The 21,508-nt window shown below is 38.8% G+C and overlaps 1 protein-coding gene across 13 annotated transcripts in view; it reads left to right on the plus strand.

Moving 5' to 3' along the window:
- The first annotated feature begins 39 nt into the window (after positions 1–39).
- Positions 40–21,508, plus strand: part of ppfia4 (PTPRF interacting protein alpha 4) — a 94,811-nt gene continuing 73,342 nt past the window's right edge. For 9 of the 13 annotated variants that reach the window (XM_084395038.1, XM_084395041.1, XM_084395033.1 and 6 more), the window contains exon 1: positions 622–972. In XM_084395038.1, coding sequence (XP_084251164.1) covers positions 724–972 — 249 coding nt within the window. In that variant the 5' untranslated portion in view covers positions 622–723. Of the gene's footprint in view, positions 973–21,508 lie in introns of all 13 variants that reach the window. The other 4 variants (XM_084395045.1, XM_084395039.1, XM_084395044.1 and 1 more) reach the window with 2 other exon arrangements.

Genomic DNA, 21,508 nt, shown 5'->3' on the forward strand with positions numbered 1-21,508 from the left:
CACACTGGCGTCTCGTGCTTGACAGTCATGTAGTCGCGTGGTGCTGATGTGAGGAACTCCGATTTTACGCTGTTTGCACGAGCTTTACAGAGCCACGCCGAGTGGATATGATTTTCGCCGACGACGTGGGAGACGTTTAACCTTTACATCCACCAAAGCGTCGGTGCATTCATATTTTAAACCATGCGCGAATGTTTGTGGAGATAGCGGAATAGCTTTGTTGCAAGCGGGAATGAGCTCGTAGAGGGAGGAGCGCTTCGCTCGGCTCGCCGTGAAGGGAGATGATGATGATGATGATGGTGGCAGAGGGATCTGAAGGATGCGGCAGACGCGAATTTCAACGTTTTCTGAAAGGTTAATGGCAACTGGTGGATGTTAAAGCGAAGGGCGCCGAGGTTCAAGCAGCTGAAATCGGAATATGCATGTGGCGAGCGCTGTGATGAGCGTGCATCGAAATGCATTGAGTTCCAAGTCAAACTAGGTGGATAATGTCAGAGCGGAAAAGGCCGACAGTCATGGACCAGAGAGGTCAAGGTGTGTGAAGAATCCAGACAGGGATGCAATTAGTAAAATTAGAGGATGCATTTTAAAATACATGGATATTAATGTGCATTTAAATGGCACTAAATATTAATAGTGCACCTCAATCCTGAAAAAAAAAAAAAAAAAAAAAATTCCAAGCAATTTCTAATTTGACTTAGACTTCATAGTACACCGAGCAATATGATGTGCGAAGTGATGCCGACCATAAATGAAGGAGACTCGGTGAGTTCCCAGAGAGGCTCTCAGAACGGCACGGATGCCGAGGCTAATTTTGAACAGCTGATGGTGAATATGTTAGATGAGAGAGATAAGCTGCTGGAGTCTTTACGGGAGACACAGGAGACCCTCATCCAGTCGCAGACCAAACTCCAGGATGTTCTTCACGAGAGAGACGTGCTTCAGAGACAGCTCAACTCCGCCTTACCGCAGGTAAACACACACACCTGGCACAGGTACACAGGAAGTTGCGTGATGGCTAAAATGGCTCTTTTTTTTTTTTTTTTTTACTTTAAAACCCGCAATAAATTAATCGTGAGATCTTTGAACAGTGAAGAAACTAATTTGGACGTCTATTTTTATGTTCCCAAATTAATTGACAATAACTGTAGCAGCTATGAAACTATGGCTATAGCCCAGTGAATTCAAAATAGTTTTTTTTTTTTCCAGCCCATTGATATGTTTAAATACCCCATGATATTGCTTGACTAGTGTTGACATATTTCCTGTGGAAACAGGAAGTAGGGGCAGGACATGCCAAAGGGCTCCTCCCATTTTGTTTAGCCCAGCCCGCCTACTTTTTCAACGGTCTTGGTTCTGGAAGTATTTTTCCCATAGGGATTTTTAAGACATAATTTTTTCCTAGAGGGATGTCCTTGTTTAAGACTTATGAGCCATGGACCAACTATGAGGTGAATCACAACATTACAAACTTTTTGATTTGAAGCATAATAGGCATAGTACTGATTGCATATTATGTCTATATCACAATGCTTAATGGGAGTGGATGGGCCTTAAAGAGTTCTTTTGGTGTGATTTGCTAATTTCTTTGCAGAATCATGGGCAATGTAGTTTTTTTCTTTTTTTTACCAGAAATTCCATTGTTGAGCATGATTATTGAAAAAAAAAAGTTGATTTAATGCAGGATGATGGCTTCAGCAAAAGCATGTACTATCGATATAAACCTCATAACTCACAGTAGGCCTGTTTTTAGTTACCAGTAGTGAGTAATCAGTATTATCTGTTTTCCTAGAAGAGACTAAACATTTTAAATGTCTGTGTCTGCTTAACAATAATTGTTAATGGTAAGGTATAGGCAATTGTTGGAACTCTCTTCACATCCTGATAGCAATCAATAATAAATATTAAATGTACATATACAGTATCTTCTGAGGACGTCTCAGGACCAAAAAATGTTTGTCCAATCATTGCATTCGGTCCGAATGCAATGATAGGATGTCCTACCTGCCTGTCAACATGTTTTTCCATACCTCCGCGCACCCTGCTTGCGCAGACATCACATGTCATCAGTGCTTTCCATTATATGCAGAGTTGTGGACAGACAGTCACCAAGCGCCACAAAAAAACTGCAGCCGCCTTTTACAGTTCCTCCTGAACCAAAACAACAAGCTTATGCTGCGTTCACGGCATGTCAAACCGTAATTACAAGATGGCAACCCAGACTGGGATTTATGCGATTCTATGTCAACACTATCAATGCCAAAATGAATCTGTAAGTTGTTTATGTTCATTATCTTTGTATTGTTATGTGCTTTGAGACATGAGGTAATTTAACGCCTTCTCTCGTCTCTTGCCACTTTGCAGACTCAGCTGTTTTCGTTCATGTGTTTTGAGGGAGACGTGGCTTTGGAGACGCTCTGAAGGGAGGGTGGGAACTCATGCTTTCAAACCGAGCTTGCTATTGCTAGCCTTTCCAAAATTGCCTACCCTACCTTTAACTTTTAGGTGTACACTAACATAGTAACTTCAAATCTAACAGACAATGATGATTTGATTTTGTAAGATCTTTCAATGTAGTTAAATGGATATGGCAATGAGAACTGAAGCTTTAAAAGTTTCCTCTTTGTTTATGACTTAAGTGACCATTAATATGGTATTATGGTGGAATTTTTTTGCAAATGTGTAGGTATATGAACCAATAATTGTCCTCAGAAGAAATGTTCCCAGATGAATTGTTTTGGCAAAATAGCTAAAACTAATCTATTATTCATTTTGTGTGTGTTCTGTTAAGTAGCTTCTCGGACCCACACTATTATAGGGGAAGCATTGTGGAACTGCTGGTGGCATAAACACTTGCTTCCACAAAGGTGCATCATTTACTTGAATATCTGTGTCCCAGAAATGTCAGCGGTTGTGATTGTGCATGCATCCCAGTCAAATAATGGCAACAAGGTTATAGTTTAAAGACAAATCCTACCTACAATTGTGCATATCAAAAGCATTTACTTTTTTCCCTAGTGAGTTGTATGAGGGTGGGGGTAGGTTAGGCTTCAGAGGAGCAGAGATGAAGAGGGCATCTTCTAGTGTATCTTCCTCTGTATTACATTGCTCTTTTTGGTCATTCGCCAAGGACACAAGTGATATTTATCGATTCATCTGAGTATCCTGTCCCCTTCCTTTCCCCGTCTCCCTCCCTCTAATTTTGTCTTTCACACAAGTGATGCAAAAGCAGCTTACTTCTCAGTTTACGTCACCCTGCTCATCCAGACTGCTAATAGGTGGATCAAGAAATCTCTTCCTGTGGGAAGATTTTAAGACTGTTACTTGCAAGCTAGTTTTAAAAGGAGGTGACTGAACCCTGGAAACAGAGACCAGGACCAGCGTATGTAGTTGAGAGATGCATCACCATTCTGTCTCTAGAGGAAAATTGGACTTCCTGTCTTGCGGCTTGCATGTCTAGGACTGTTCAAAGGAAAATGCCTCCTTTCATGTGATTCTCTGGGGTATGTGAGACGGTTGCTACGAGGCCAATTAATCTAGTTAACAGCCAACGTTTACATTTAAACACTCTGATTTAACTTACTGGCTGTATACTGTAGTATTATCCTCAAATGGCATGTAACCTCAGACCTCAGACTGTTAGCACTTTCTTGACCTGGCCAGCTCTAATTTTATTGGCTGTCTCTGGGAGTAAAGGTCTTATTTATAAGGTACTGAGATGAAGCATGCAATTAATGCTTTTGTGGATGAAAAGTGTGAGAGGTTAGTTGCATTATTGAGGCACTCAGTAGCAAGTCATCAGATATCCAGACTTGCTCTACAGAAGTTGGGGTCAATAAGTTTTATTGTATTTTCTTTTGAAATAAATTACTTTTATTCAGCAAGGATGCATTACTATGATCAAAAGTGACAGTAAAGACATTTATAATATTACAATGTGTTTTTTTTTATTTAATAAATGATGTTCTTTAAAAAAAAAAGTATCATGGTTTCCACAAAAATATTAAGCAGCACAACTGGTTTCAAGTATCAAATCAGCATATTATGAATGAATGATCATGTGACACTTAAAGGGGTCATATAATGCCATTTTTGTTCAAGCTAATATGATTCTTTAGGGTCTAAATTAAAAGTTTGTAATATACTTTAATTAAAAATTCTCATTAGTATTGTAAGAAAACACTCATTTTACCTGGTCAAAAACAGCTCTGTTTTCAGCACGCCGTTTCAGTGCATGTGTCTTTAAATGATAATGAGCTTTGCTCACCCCTCCCCTCTGTTCTGTGCGTACACCGTTTTTAATAATAACACAATAACCATAACGCGTTGTTCATTATAAACGTGGGATTATTAATTATATTGAGAACGTCGTACATAGAAAACATGCCGTAATGTACCCTAAACAGCCGCATTCATCGTGAAGCGTGCAGCAAGCGATTTGCAAAGATTAATATAAAGGTTAATAAAACGTTACACTCACTTCTTCTTCTAGAGGTGCAGCAGGAACACGAATAGTTGGAACCAATCCTTTTTTCAGGAGCAGCTTCTTAGCATAACCAGCTTTATACTGACCCTCGTTTGTAAAGCAGTCTGGTGTGTGAAATGATTCGCGCAAACATGAAAGCATTGACGTTGATCGTGGGGAATATTCCCTTCGAAAACAAAACTCAGCCACTGCGTCTTCAGCGGTTCGGATTTAGGAACATCAACATGACTGCTGTGTTCCTTATTACACCCAAGAACCGAACACCACAATCGCTTTGACGGCATTCTGCTCATAGACAGTGCTCCAGCGTATCAACAATGACGCGCGGGCTATGATTGACAGCTCGCTCACGAGCGAGGGCGGGTCTGTGTTGAAACGCTGCTGTCAATCAACAATCGTGGGAGGGGCGTCCGACCGTGTGACGTCACTAGGTCGAACGGCTTGATTTGAGAGATTGGAAAACATATAAGGAGATTAAAAAAAAAACACTGGATGGATTTTTATCATTTTATGATGGTTGTGTTGTGTACAGTCATTGCCAACACACATTTCAGTACAATCAACTTGTAAAAGTGCATGTACCATTATATGACCCCTTTTAGACAGTAACGACTGCTGAAAATTCAGCTTTGAGATCACAGAAATAAATGACATTTATATAGTTCTTTTAAAGCTGCTGTAATTTATCCTCTTTGTCGCCATCTCTGTTCGAAATCTGCTATTGCAGTTATTCGCAGAATTATTAACTTTATGTGGGTTGTGCCTCGGCACAGCACAGCGCGGATGAATCCAATGTTTTGAGGAGAATGTGCGGCTGTCAGTCACACGCGACGGTGTGGATACTGTCATTCGGAATCACAGATTCCACTTTTGGGAAGTATGACCAACATAAGAATTTTGAACATCTGAACAAGTTAGTAACATCCATTTTTGTTCTGACCAGTTAAGGGAAAAAAAGCATTGCAGTAAATTGCGCTGATTAAATCCAACGATCGCTTATATCACGTCAAACCTTGCAAATTATACTTTGTTCTCAAATTGTTAATGTTAACAACATCAGCATTGCGTGACTACATTTAATTCCCTTCCGATATTTATCCTTGTTTTCGCATAGGCTCGGTTGCAGTCTCTTTTTTTCTGTAGCCACTCCGAAGTCCAAACGAAGTCTTTTGCATTTTACAATGGGTGAATCTCCAGTTGTCCACCTTTCTGGATCCGCCATCAAATTGAAAAGTTTAATTATATCAAGTGCTGTGAGAAAAGGCTATAAATCTCCACTTCCAACATCCTCACACTCATATTAGCTGAGACACCTTCTTTATGTGTACAGATGTGACGTAATGACGCAAAGACATGCTTGAATTTCCCACGGAAATCCACCAGTACCACTGGAGTAAAAAACATTATTACAAGCTTACCGTTTTGAATCGAGCCAAGGCAACCAGATAGTTTTGAACACTGGCTGGTTATGTACTTCATTTTTAACCCCAAAAAGTTACGGAATGCTGCTTTAAATTGTAATATTTCAAAATATTACTGTTTTAACTGTATTTTTGCACCAAGGCAGCCTTGGTTAGCATAATAAATTACTTTCAAACATATTAAACAATCTTACTGTAAACTATCTTAGTGTAAAATAATTGCTGGTGTTTCATTTTTAATAATAATGATAAAATGTCAGTTCTGTCAATTTAATATCTTTATGATTCAGTGAATAACTCACATTTGCACATTTGCATTGTATTGTAATTTCATAGGCCGCTGTAGATGCAGTAAACTGTTTCAATGATAGTCGTTTAGTGCACACCACCTTTCTCTCTGTCCATAGTGTATAAAGCTAATTATACCTTGCCATGGTTGATCACTTCTGTTTTGGTTGGTGGTCTGTAATTGCTGTTGAGCAGCTAGTACGAGTAGGTTTTCAAACACAAAGATGTGCTTTACATCCTTTAGTTAGGTCCTGGAAATTCATTGGCACTGTGTTATTGATTATGAGTGTATTGTTAATGCAGAGCATGAAGACCGTATTGAGGATGGTGATGATACATGAACAGAGTATGCAGACTTGATTCTGCAGAGTCATCTTTAAGACAACTGGCAAAGACAGCTGACAGATATATGTGTCCTGCACTCATGGGGTTTACCTCAGTGCAGAGTTAGCATCCTCCTCCTCACTCTTGAAATTATAGTCTATCAGGGATGTTGGCTTGTCAGCAGTGCCGTCAATCAAACGTGTTTGTCCATTCAGATCAGGGAGAACTGGAGTGGGTATGAGGGCTGGGGAACTGGCCGAACGCCATGCACTGAGTGGGGAGAAACGCCAGGCTGTCTCTGTCTGCTGCGGGGAGCGGGGAGGAGCTCTGTACCCTGTTTATCTGAGTGATGTTTAGAGGAACTGGCATGTAGAGATGGTTCTTGAGTTGAGCAGTTAAATCCTGAGTCATCTGCTCACTCATGTAGAATGGAGGTCAAGTGTGGGATTGTTTAATTTGTCCACCAAGCAGTTGTTCCAAGAAGACCTTGAATAATAAGCTCTACTAAATAGCAAAAGGGATCCATTTGATCACCCTAGCACTGTGTGTGATCTGTAGCAGTGTGTGAGACATGAGAATACTGAGAAGTCCTGTCTGGGAGAGTTGAGACGTTTCTGCTTCTTTGTGCTTGTGTATCTGATGAAAACTGCCTTTTGATGTCTTTTCCCGTTTAAAGCTAGATTAATATCTGTTTCTTTTTAAATGGTTGCCAGTCAGGGTTTTTGATTAAATTAAATGTTTAATGGCTTCAAAGGATGACTGCTTTCAATCAGAGGATCCAACATTTCAACCAAGCAGATTCAAAATGTTTAATCAAGAAGAAAAATACAGTAAAATAAAAAATCTAATTAAAAATATTTTTTCTGGGGAAATATTTGTAAATAAAAATTCTTGCAGCTGAAAATGTAATACACACTACTGTTTAAAAGTTGTTAAAAAAGTTACTTTATATAAAGTAATGGCATAGTCTTTAGGAAACTTAATGGCCACATAAAAAAAATATTGTCAGCAGAATCACAGCAAATATATCATAGATTTTCGATATTGCTTAGCCTTAGTTTTCACTCAGATTTGTATGGATGTGTCATGCAGTATCTTAATCCTTACAATCATTAATGCTATTTTTCTAAAATAACAGACCCCAGAACAGCTCCCGTCCTATTAACCCCTGAAATGAAGTTTGCTGCGCTTCACCGACAACACAACTTCTCTTCGTCTCCCGTCATTGAGCGACTCAGCATTCCCCAGCTCTCAGTGATAGATGAGCCTGATCAATAAATGCTATTTTCTCATCACTGCCTCGCTGGAGGATGTGTCAGTTTTGCAGAGTCTCTGAAAATTTACACTCTACTTTCAGAGAACAGTGCGACCCTGCAGACAGTTTAATTTTAGGCAGCTGGGCCAATATTATAGAAATAGCATGATGCATTTCCTCATTTGTAAGTCGCTTTGGATAAAAGCGTCTGCTAAATGATTAAAATGTAATTACAGAAAATGGTATAATCCATACACTGATATTACACTGGTAATTATGTTTCATCAAATCAACAAATACAGTTTGCATTTGTTTATTATATGCGAAAACAAACAGTACTGGCTTTGTTTTCTTAAACTCACACCATTGCAGACTGGTACCGTGCCAGCACAGGTGTAAAAACAGCATCACATGGCTTTTGGCAGCTGCTGTAATCTCCAGCATGACACCTCTGAGCTGCCGGACCCTCCCTCAGCAGCTGCGGGCCATTTGTTGAGTTAACCTCACACATGCACACATTTCACTCTGTTTCTTAGTTTTGGACAAAGCAACATTCTTGAATTTTGTACATTTTTACAATTTATGTACATTTACTGATATTTCAGTCAACTGTCAAACATGTATAAATAATTTGTTTAACGTATTCTTGTTTATTTCAGATGGTTTGGTTGTGATTTTCTTTTTAAAGGGGACCACCCTGACTTTAGAGTATCTCAGGCATTTAGCACTGGATTTTTTTTTTTTGGTCATCATCTGCTGGTTCATGGTCTCTATTGCAGCTGATTGAAAGGAAAATAAATTTGGATCCGCCCCTTCACATCATTTTTGTTCTGCTGCATTTTTTTTTTTTGTGTTTGTGTGTGTGTGCATGTAATTAAATTAAAATGAAGCACCCCGAAGCGTGTGGCCGGCTTATGTCTGAAGTCATTTGCGCACTCAAGCTTGTAGCGCACAACTGACTGTACAGAAGTGCCGGAGAAAAGGACTATATTCTCACATGATCTCTGACAACACTTTCCCATCAAGGTCTTTTACCCAGATGGCTTTACAAATGCAGTTAAATTAGAGGAATCATGCTTGTTCCTTAACAAAATAACTCGTGTCAGGCTGCTTTTATCAAGCCTAACTCCATGTAAAGATATTAAATGTGGACCAAATACATGCAGGGTTCCCAAAGGAAAGATTGGAAGGAAGGGGCTGTAATCCAAGATGTCTTTTCTTTCTCATGTTAGAGCATAAAAGTCATTTTTTATTATCTATAGCTTTATGTTAACAGCTATGAAAGAGCTCTTGATATAATAGAGGGGAAATTGATTTGCAATTTCTCAAGGACCTTTTCCTTCAAGACTGAAGCTGAAGGCAAAATCTGAGGGTCTCTTGTAGGGGATTATGAGATCTTGGGTTGTAGAGTGAAGAACCAACCATATAAAAAATAAAAAAATCAGGAAAAGTCTATCATGGTGGTCTGGGTTTATGATTGTCATGCCAAAGTTTGTCATGTACGAAACCTCAAGAAATATGTGTGGAATTGGAATTGGTCCGTTATCTTTGGTGTGTTTTCCTCCAGGCGTGATATAAGCGTAATGCCACTCAGATGCTGTGGCAGGGGATTAGGAAGAGAGCTTTGGTGACTTGACAAACAGTGAAAGAGTGTTGCAAAGTGAGAGGAAGAGAGTCTCAGAGCAAGCGAGAGAGTTTTTGAGTATCTTAAGGGATTAGTCTGAGGGCAGTTACTGTGTACAGAAGGGGGGAAAAATTGTGAAATGTTGGAGACAAGGTGAGAATTACAGATTTTGGGAAAAAGTGCATGGGGGTTGACAGCTTTTTTTAGGTCATGCTAAAATGTTGTGTCACAGGCTAAACATGAAAGTGTTTATGTATATTTAAAGCAGACTGCATAAGCGAGCAGAGAACTTCTGGTCTATTTTTATTTTTCGAGATGCTGTGACTTTTTTTTTTGTGTGTGTGACTCATTTTGTGCTAGCTTTTGTATAGTTCGAAAATAAACGGACACAGTATCTATCTGCCTATTTTGACATTTTGAAAGTGATCGAATACTGGGGAAAATCAAAGATCATTGTGGGTCCTTATTGTGTCTCCTGTTTCAAGCAAGGGGGCGGATAACCCATGAAACGCATGAGGAGACATGTTTTTATATTTATTTTCATTAAGGCCCGAATGAGCTGTCAAATCTTTGAGGTCTTATTGATTTAAGAAATGCAAAATTTGAATGACAGTTCCTGGAATACACATTAGGAAAATAAGCCTTTTCATTTGTGAAGAATTGGCCCTGTTTGAAACAGTCTGAACACTCTGTTGTGGAAGCAGGAGGTGTTTGCTCAATGAGATGGCAATTTTTAAACATAGTCGTATGTGTGGTGTTCTTGGCTGAAAAAAGACAGAACAATTGTTAAAAATGAGTCCGTACCATTACCATTTTCATTTATAATAAAAACGCATATATACAGTTTGGGGTCTGTAAGATATTTTTTCAAGTAAATGAATACTTTTATTCAGCAAGAATGCACTACATTGACCAAAAGAGTCATTGACATTTTATTATGTTAAGTATTTTATAATGTTAAAGAATTTCTTAGTGAAATAAATGCAATTTCTGTTTGAAATAATCTGTCAATTCTAAAAAAAAATATACATATATATCATGATTTTCCACTTGCATATTAAGCAGCACAACTGTTTTTAACATTGCATTTCTTATTACTATCAAATCAGCATTTGAGAATGATTTCTGAAAGATCATGTGACGCTGAAGACTGGAGTAATATGATGCTGAAAATTCAGCATTGCCGTCATAGGAATACATTGTTTTAAAATATATTAAAATAAAGATTGTTAATACTTCATATTATTATGGTTTCTATTTTTGATCAAACAAGCACAGTCTTGGTAAGCATAAGAGAAATCTTTCAAAAGCATTTAAAAAATCTACCAACCCCAAACCTTTGAAAATAAATTTGTATTGTTAGTCTTATGACAGCACACCTCTCCTCAACAAACCACAAAGTTTCATGTTTCTTCATAGCAATTTTGATACCATTAAAAATGCCATTAAAAATAAGTAAAGTAGTTAAGAATTATAAAAAAACAACCGAAGAAAGATGCAAAATATATAAACAGTGCATTATTTTTTGTATTTTTTTGTATTGTCTACTAAGTATCAAAGTACTAATACTTAAGTCATCCTGAATTTTAGGGATCATTCATCTCCATAGCACAAACAGTGCTGGGCGAGTTAGTTGCCAAGGTTTAATTGTTAAGGTTAAGGTGGTTCTTTTTTTCTTTGCTGTTCTGCCACCTCTGTAGTTTACTGCCACAACCACTGCTAGTGTCTTGTGATGTCCCGGCTGTGCTGTACACAACCCTGGCCAGAGTTCACTCCTTTGTGCGTTCACGTAAAGATAAGACTCTTGAACACTAATGAAATATTGCTGTGAGTGCTTTCACGCAGCATGATGCCGTGTCTTAGCCTCTGTAGGTTTGCCAAACCATCTGCCACCAAAGGCTCTCAGCACGATTAGCTCACCGAGATGCCAATTTGTCCCTTCTTGCCATCACATGGGGTGAATATTAGCTGCAACATGGAAACTGTCTCCCTTGAATGAAGAGTAATCATTTGTGGGTTTTTAAAAAATGAGCACTTTGGGTAACTTTTTAAGAACCCTAATATGCCAATTTAGATTTAGCAAAACATGTAATTTTTGCATGTATTTCTTCGTACAGATTCTTCCAAGCATGAATGAATGCAGAACTATGGTGACTAATGCTTCAATAAAACTCCAGCTCTGAATACTACCAGTCCTGACACGAGGATCCATTGATAAAGCTTTCATCTTTCAGCACTCACTGTTAATATAAAGTGTTAGAAGTGGTACCTAGATGGCTATAGTAAAACTGTTTTTCTTCTATAAAGAAAATATGCTGCGTCATTGTTGGCCACTCTGCCTGGTAAGCTTGCAGTGTATGATCTGTCAGTATAAATGTCCAACTCTGTATTACAGAAACACATAATATGTCAGGCATGTTGATCTGTGTGCAGGACATTAACTTCAGCTGTCCGTCACTCAAGCCAGGAACAAGAAAGCATTTCCCCTCGAGGGCTTGACTGTCAGTTTTTCAGAAAACAGCCCATTTCTGAACCTTTTGCAATGCTCCCACAACATCACTGGAGTGCCGAACCGTTCTGAGGCCCAGCGCTCTTTAAAAAGTCATAGCGGTAGCATTAGCGCATGGTGAGGAGGCTGCATTTGGTGTATTTAAGGATAAGATGTATAATTAATGCATATTTGATTTAGCATGAAAGATTCTGAGAGATGGATGTGGAAATCAGAGGAGGATATTTGGCTTATGAGCATTTCATGGAGATGATTTTTCTCTTGTACCCCTTCCCTTCCCTTCCCTTCCCTTCCCTTCCCTTCCCTTCCCTTCCCTTCCCTTCCCTTCCCTTCCCTTCCCTTCCCTTCCCTTCCCTTCCCTTCCCTTCCCTTCCCTTCCCTTCCCTTCCCTTCCCTTCCAGTGTTTGACAGGACTGTGAATAATCGCTCAATGTAGTCATTGAGGCAGTCAATTTAGAGTCCAGTTACTGTAACATCATCAGCCCTCACACCCGCCCTCGCGGCTAAGCCAAACACGGATGTGATAGCCTCATTACATTGAGGAGCCAATGGAAGCGTTGCCATTTGTCACTGGACTGAGGGAAGGTGACAAGGAAGATTTCATGCACAAGATGGACCGTTTGAAGTCGCTTAAGATCCTTTTAGGGGGTCGAGCGTGACTCATAGTGGCGTCTATTTTAAACCTGGATAAGTGGAGAATGGGTCAAGGACAGTAAGGGATAGTGGGGAAAGATGTGTAAGTGGGTAAGCGCCCCTAAATTTAGCAAACTGTGCACATACATGACCTTATGTTTGGAAAAGGCCCTTCATATACAGCTAAACGAGAAACACTTTTTTTTCATGTCATTTCTTACATGAAAGGTTAGACCAGTTTTATATCAAAGAAAATGTATACAGATTTAAAAATATTACACATGTTGGTGAATTACCAGTGTACAAAACCATGCATATTATTTGGCTAAAACTTAGTCATTGATAAATGAAGGATTTTTTCCCAAAATGCAAGCTAGTGTGTCAGATTCGTTGATATAAGCTCTTTTTTTCAATGTAGAAAATAGTATTAAAAATAAAAAAATTTAATTAAAATAAAATGTAACAAAATCCGTCCGTTTATCCATCCATCCAGAAATATAACTACGTTAAACTCTTTCTCCTTGTTTAGAAGACAACTTGAATACAACTTGAGTGGCACAGTATATAATGTAACCGTAACGCTTTCCTCTCTAGATAGCTTCTGTGTTATTTTCTTACACGTTAACAATCCCTCTCCAGGACAGGCTTGTGTTTGTGTGCGTTTGTGAGTTGGTATTATCTCCCACCAGCCTGTCCATTTACAGAGCTGGTTTACTGTGGCATGTCGTGGAAGACACAACAATTGGCAGCCACAGCTGAATAATCAATTAGACGCTGTCTTATTTCCTTCATGACTTTCACGGGGAAAATAATCCAATTTAATTACATTTAGGATGAGCTCATTTTTTCGGTTGTCATGGACATTGTTTTGCTCATGCATGCAGTAGTAAACACATTCACTTAATGATATTCTAGTATTTTAAAGCATTTCCAAATCCTCGACTAATACGCGTAGCTCTGACATATCCTTGAGAACACCCCCGAGACGTCAAGACATGCACGTTGCCAAGAAGGTGCCATGCTGGACCCAAAAATCAATGGAGAGGAAAATATCTCAAGGAGGTTCAAGTAAATTCGCCTCTGTCATGCTAAATAGGTCATCCACTGAGCCAGACAGCTCAATTTTAGCATGCCCAAAAGGTGCAGTATGACATGAAGAAAATATGAGCAGTCTGTTAGAGGAATTGGTCGGTTTATGTAGCGTAGCACTTGTGTGGACCATTACATGGGAACATGGAAAGCATAGATTGGGGCCTAAGATGCTCGATGATAATTGTTGAATAATTTAATTCTGTAAAGTCAGGCTAAAGAAATTAAATTAGGCAGTCAAGACTTTTAATGAAGTCCTAACTAGGTTAATGATTCCCATTGGGAGAGAAGACGTAGAGGAGATGTTACCACTTCTGAAAAACTTCGAAAGCAGTTTTACATAACTTTCTTTTTTATTGTATCTGAATCAAAGGAACTTTATCCTCAAAATAAGTTTATACTACCGCATCATGGAACGTTTTCCTGGAGCGCCCAGTGCTGCTTTTGCACTTACTGGCAAGAAAGTGCTTCACTTGCAGCCAGAGCCAGTAACACGCTGCTGACCCACCAAAGCTTCAACCTCCAACTGTCCTCAGGAAAAAGAAAAAAAACACTTGGCAAAATTTAATACTTAGTTTTTCACTGTAACAGTTACTTTCTCTGTTTCACATGCACAATGATGGATGCTTCTGTTCATGCCAAAGCAGTTCACTGCAAAAAGAACTGCCAAAGTCCAACACAGTCCCTGTAAGCCAAGTCGCCACCTCTTGGCAGCTATTTTTCATGTGGGCAGTAGACATACAAGTACAGCTGCTTGAATCCTCCAGACTGGTCCAGCTAATGTGCAGGTTTGTTCTAGTGTTAAAAGAAAAAGAGAGAGAAAAAAACATTGATGCCACCATCAGAAAGCATTTGGCTCAATTTCGACATCCATATTGAGCATTGTGACTTTCCTATTAATTTTTCTTTGAATGCTCCGTCATTTCCTCCTCCTTTCTCTGGTATCACTCACTAAGTAGTTAAAGACAAAGTCCTTTTTAAAGCAAGTCAGTCCAGCCAGTGGCCTTGGTAGTCTTGGGCAGCCATTTCCATTCATAGAAACAGTACAGCCCCTATACAGGCAATTTGAATAGGCTGAAATCGCTTTCTGTTTAAAGGGTTACTTCACCCAAAAATGAAAATTCTGTCAGTAATTACTCACCCTCATGTTGTTCCAACCATGTAAGTCTTTCGTTCATCTTCGGATCACAAATTAAGATATTTTTGATGAAATCTGACAGCTGTCTCACTCTTCCATAGGCTTTCAGAGGGACCGAAACTCGCCGGCCCAGAATAGTTATTAAAAACATCGTTAAAATAGTCCAAGTGACTACAGTGGCTATACATTGTTTATCATGAGACGACAATACTTTTTGTGCGGAAAAACAACAAAAATAACGACTTTATCCAACTATTAGTGTTCTTCAATGTGGGCCTCTGACGAGAGTTCACGGGAGCGCCAGGACGCATGCGCGAGAACTGAGATTACGGCGTTCTTCTTCTACTACTAACTTACTTGTTACTGGCTGCTCACTCCTTGGGAGTATTACCGCCATCTACTGTACACGATGACGTCCCGACATCATCGAGACCTAAATCACAATAAGTGTCGAATTCAATAGCTTACATACAGAGCGCGTCTCCCTCTGCTTATAAACAGACCGTTTTGCGCTTCCGGCAATGTCGGGACGTCATCTTGTACAGTAGATGGCGGTAATACTCCCAAGGAGTGAGCAGCCAGTAATAAGTAAGTTAGTTTACTATTCTGGGCCGGCGAGTTTCGGTCCCTCTGAAAGCCTATGGAAGAGTGAGACAGCTGTCAGATTTCCTCAAAAATATCTTAATTTGTGATCCGAAGATGAACGAAAGACATACATGGTTGGAACAACATGAGGGTGAGTAATTACTGACAGAATTTTCATTTTTGGGTGAACTAACCCTTTAAACTGTTTTCTGAGCTTGAGTTTCGATAATATGATTTGTCAGATGACAAAACACCAATAAAATTTACATTTTGTCTCCAAAATATGTGTGCCAAAATTATTGGTACCCCTACATATTCTAAAATGTACAAGTCTAACTGAAGTATATTCCCATTCATATGGTATGCTTTTAAGTTCACCTTAGTGATCAGTAATACTTAAGTGATAAGTCATGACTTACTGTTTCACTGGGCAAATTCCTATAGTTATTAGGGGTGTAACAATATTCAAACCGAACCGAAAAACCGCGATACACCACCAACGATACGTATCGCGATACTCTCATGGCGTACCGAGGACGCCCCGCCCCGCCTCCCAGCCCTGGCTCAATGGACCTCATGTCTTATGTGTACACAAACAACGAATACAGCGTTATAGCCTAACCACCATTAACACCCTATAATAGCAAGCTCCGTATTTCTTTCGATAATAAGCAAGGTGTAATCTTTCAAATTCTGTCTATTTGATCACGAAATTCGAACAATAAATGCCGTTTTGGCGCTCTTTGATGTGGCGTGACAGATCACTGTACATTTAAAGCGGCAGCGCGGAGCGCGAGTAAACGCGATTCTCTTCCTCAGACCTCAGTTATAGAATAAACATGAATGGACACCTGAAGGTATGTTAAAAGATACAGTATACTTACTGAAAGGCATCATAACTTGTGTAATCAATCGATCAGTGTTTCAGCAGCGGAAAGACGCCAATAAAACGTCTTAGTTTGTCACACAGCCTTATATTTACCTCAGGCAAGTCATTCAGTGCCCACAGCTTGTTGGTTCCTAAATGAACTCTTGCACTAAATAAATGCACTATATTAGCCTATATAATATATTTTACTTAACATGTTAATGATTGATATCTTGATTATTTAATGTAGCCTATGTTTTAAATATCTGTCATGAAAATGACAGCAACTGTGTAAATATTTATATTTCAATAACAAATTAGAGTAGAAAACATAAATTAATGAGAAAACTGCCTTATGTGCAGTTTACATGTTTTCATACAATGTGTTGAGTGTTGATTATTATATCTAAAAATAAATAGTATCTGAAATTAGGCTAAAAGTCTAGGCTCTGTTGTTAACCTTTAAGGTTATAGTAATGTGTGGGCTCCCTATATAGGCTAGTTTACAGCATTAGCAGATTTTTTTTTTTTTTTTTTTTATCCTTGCGAAAAGTTTAATTGTAATTGAATTAATTTAAAGACAAAGACAGAATTTGTTAATTAAACCACTGTAAAAAAAAAAAATTCAGCAATTTTAGCTTTCTAAACCCCCCACCCCACTGAACCGAACCGAACCGAACCGAGATGTCAAAACCGTGGGGCGTACCGAACCGTCAGTTTTGTGTATCGTTACACCCCTAATAGTTATCCATCACTATCGGAAAGATCTGAGAACACATTGATGTGTGACAAAAGGTTGTTGAGTTGCGCAAATCTTGAAATGGCTATAAGATAATAGTTTAATTGTTGGAATACTAATTTTCACTATCTGGAGAATTAAGTAATAGGCTAATTAAGAAGTTTAAACCAACTGGAGATTTTAACATTCTACCTGGAAAAGGATGTGTGTCCTTTGAGTAAATGATGGCAGATATTTTTAAGATAAGGGATGGTTCGGAGGAAAATCAACCTACGGTCCTTTGCACCATGACCTCGAGCCAAACACCCCCCCAGAAGCCTTTTTTCCCTTGGTTGAACATTATTAAAGTTAGAGCTTATTTAGAGATATCAGCCGAATGGCTTAGTGCAGGCGCTAATGGATCCTAGGCTGTATCTCGTAAATGACCCCACTAATAATGCCCAGAATTGTACCAAACTTCTACAGTAGTACAAATAGGTTCTGTACTCATAAAACGAGGCATTGGAAAGTTTGTAAGTACATCAGGAGTTTATTTAAATAACACTTGCCTGACGGCTCTCATGCTACCGCTAACCCGCACGTCGAGATCACTTCAGTGATTAGGGAAAAGCACGTAAAAGTCCTGGCAGCTGGGATTAAACTCATGTGGCTTCACAAGCCTCAAGAAACCGAGCATGCCAACAAGAAAAAAAAGAGAGAAAGAAATCAACTTAGCTAATGAGACTGTTAACCTGTTCCACTAAACTGTGAAATAAGCCATGTGATTCATTTGATTAGGGCTAATTGGGATGTGTAGCGCCCTTTGCTGTGCTAGCAGGACTCCCTGAATGTCCCCAGCACAGGGCTTTGCTAAGAGAGACAGTCTCAGTAAACAGTGAGTCAGGCCAAATCATGTGTCCTGGGAATTTAATTTGCTGCAAAAGTACACGATTTTTATGAGGGGACGGTAATCTGCATTCTGGTCAAAATTTGACATGAAGACATAAAGAGCCACTAAGAGATTTGATCCAGCACATACAAGTAAATGCATCTAATTTTTTTAGGGCTGTCAGTTTAATACATTAAATGTGCTGTAAGTAAGTTTTTGATTGTACTTATTGTACAGATATTTAGGAAACATGCTGAGTTCACATACTCGTTTCTCTGAAAAACAATGGAAAAGCCAGTTATTTTACTTTGAAATGTGCGTTCCGTATCGGAATGTCTGTCTTTGTTTTGGTCTGTGCGATACCGCACGTTGCCAATTTACCCAATAGTATTTCGCCACCACAGGTTGCCAGTTGGCGGATAACACAGCATATTGCAGCCATGGAAGCCAGTGAACAAACTGGGTCAGAGATCACAGATACTACCCGACCTAAAAAGCCTCTGCGCCCATCTAAAAATCTCAATGAACAGGAGCATATTAAAATGCGATATCAACTCAGCATAAAATCCACTCATCAGCTTACAGTGTGTAAGTCTCCTCGCATTCCATTGTCAATTGTGCTCGTTCCTGTTGCATGTCCTCAATCTGGCAACCCGTCGAGTGTCGAGTCTGAGGAGGAAGAGGCGGGGGAAACAACTCTCTCCAATATTTTGAATGTGGACTGCAGTACCCATTTCAACCGCTAGCTGTCAATCTCACATACTGCACCTTTAATTTAGTTCCGATTTTTAACATGTAATAATTAATTTAGAATAATTATATCACGAATGTCATAGTTATATAGGCTAATATAAAATATAATATAAAATTTACACAATATAATCTTTCCTTCTCCCTCCATCACTTGATTTTAGTACAGTACAACCTTAGGCAACATGAGCCAAACACTCAGACATATTTACATGTAACTTTTATGAGATGTTTATTTTGAGTCTTCTCCTTCAGTATGCTATTTTGGACCTCCAGGCATGCCCAGAAGATCAATACAAACCCATTCATTCGATGTCCAGCTTAGATGGGTCAATGTAGACCTTAACACTTGGCTACAGTCCTCGATACAAGAGAGGGAGGACAATACAGCCGGAAAGGAGATTAGGGTGGAAAAGGCATACATTTTGTAAATAACAAATAATAGTCCTTGAATATTTAGTAATCCCCATGTGTGACAGATTCCCTGTCCCACAGCCATGAATGTCAATGTTGTTTTCCACCGTGTCCCAGTCACCCGAAACGGCGGGCCTCTGTTCTGTATATCTCAAGCTCCCTACACTCTTTTTAACTACCTCTTCAGATGTTTTGCTTTTAATAGAGGCACAAACATGACCGCTCCTGCTTGTGGTTACACTGTGATCTCCGTGGGAAAGAACACTTCAAACATTCCCTATAATTCCATTAATCACTACTAGTATGCTACTTAATTGATAGTTAGCATACATAGCACACATCTATAATATGAGATATAAAGACCTTTTCTTTTGGGCCCGTGTGTCTTCAGGGCATTATCTAAGGTGGGATAAAAAGATGATTTTAAATAAATAATATGATAGTTATTAAAATCAATATATAAGGAAAATATTAAATGGCAATATATTCCAATTTAAATGCACACTAGGGGTCCTCAGCTAATTTTTAAGGGGGCCATGGGATGACTTGATTATTTAAATTCATATATTATTATTAAACTGTATTATTATTATTATTATTATTATATAAAAACAGTTAAACAATTAAAATGTTACACAGTCATCGTCGTACACTTGTATTCGTGTTTTATTTTTATATTGAAATGTACAAAATAAATGATTGAATAAATAGAAATCCAGTATTCAGCATTTTCCCTTTATTATTAATGTTGTCGGGCGGCACAATCAATATTCATTAGGTCGTGCAACCATGTAATTTCTTCATTTCAACCAACAAATAATAGGTCAAAGTGAACAAATGGCTGAAAACTAAATTGTGAATAGTTATTTTATTGAATGCATTTATTAAAAAAATTTACAATTTATGATTATTTTTCTGTCTTTAAAAGTAAAGATACTAAATATTTGGCTACTAGAATGCGATAATTCTAAATGAATATGAATAAAATACACAACCACAAAATAATAATGTGTTAGGCACCTTAAGTCATCCTAAGGGTTACTTTGCTAAGATTTCACTTAGAAATAATATTAGGAATATATACAAATATTTGGTTGTACCGCCTGACATTTTTTGATGGTAAAAAGTAACCAAAAAAAAGTCAAAAATGATTTTCAACAGTTTTTGTGTAAATGTTATTTAACAATAGCCTGGAAATCCAGACCTAAATCTGAAAGATTAATGGTCTGGCATCGACTAATGAAAATCAGCCAGCTCAAGGGGCAGCACCAAGCATGCATTTGAAAATCTCACTGCACGCAATTGGATAACACTAGGACCAATCAAAACAAGCACCATACGCTTAGCTACCAGCGGATTAGATTCTTGCCGTATCCGGTCGGCAAAACAGCAAAAAAAAAAACCTTCTGGCAAAGGAACGATTCGAGCGCCGTCTTCTGTTCCTCTTTTAGATAAAAAGCCAAGTCTAACTCGTTCATTGTAGCGGCCAAAGCCGTTTCAAACAACTGGTGTTCATCCATAGCCATTTGCAATGTTTACTAATGACTTCGACGTCACAGCGCTGTCGTCATCTGTTTAGCTCGCCTCTGGCCCGCCTATATCAGATAACCCGATACAAGAGCATCATTACTCGACGCCAGAGTAAACTCGCTGAGCAAATTCAACTTGTGCTCTCGTGAGAACTCTGGATTTCTAGGGTAATTTAACAAATGAAATTGGATACCATTTTAAAAGCTTTATTTGTCAATGACCCGCCTTTGAAACCTTGGATGTTTACTGAGGCCCCCTGGTTCAGAACCACTGCTCTAGAAACCTCCATTGTTTGTTTTCAATGTCCGAAAAGTTCTGAAAGCAGATCAGTGCAGATTATTCAGCAAAATCAACAAAATGCCTGACCTCTACTGAAGAGTGATGGTCGGGTGCACTTCTTTTCTCTTTCTTGTATTTCTTTGGCTCTTTTGCATCCACATTGTTTTCCTCTGGCTTTCTCCAGGTCTCTCAGGGTTAATCAATGTTTTCCTTTTTGTGTGCACATGCATCAGGGTGTCCTTTATCTTTAGGGCGGACACACAGGCTCCACACACTCTTTCTCACACACATACACACAGGGCAATGCTCTTTAATTGTTCAAGATTGGATGCGATCATTGGCATGTAAACTAAAGACACTGGCAAGGCGCTTAGAGGAATTGAAGCATTCTTCTGATCAGTGCCATTCCTTTCCACTCAGTTTGCCAATCTTAATTGGCGTTCATAAGACTCACGTGGCTCATGTGTGTGTGGTCCTATAACCGTTACATTTGAGACTGAAATAGATCTGTTCCAATGTAAGCATATGTCTTCTTGCCCATATTAAAATGTAATATGTATAAACGTGGCACGTTGACTGCCTGGCATGAGCACCTTTGCTCTTTTGTTAAAAATAGATCACGTCTGATCCTCGCAATTCCAAACTGTTTCCATGGTAGCCATCTTAAGATTAATATGGCTTCAGGCATTCTCCACAGCGTCTTTTGAG

This window comes from Rutilus rutilus (assembly GCF_951802725.1).
Source record: "Rutilus rutilus genome assembly, chromosome: 22".
NCBI classification, from domain to species: domain Eukaryota; kingdom Metazoa; phylum Chordata; class Actinopteri; order Cypriniformes; family Leuciscidae; genus Rutilus; species Rutilus rutilus.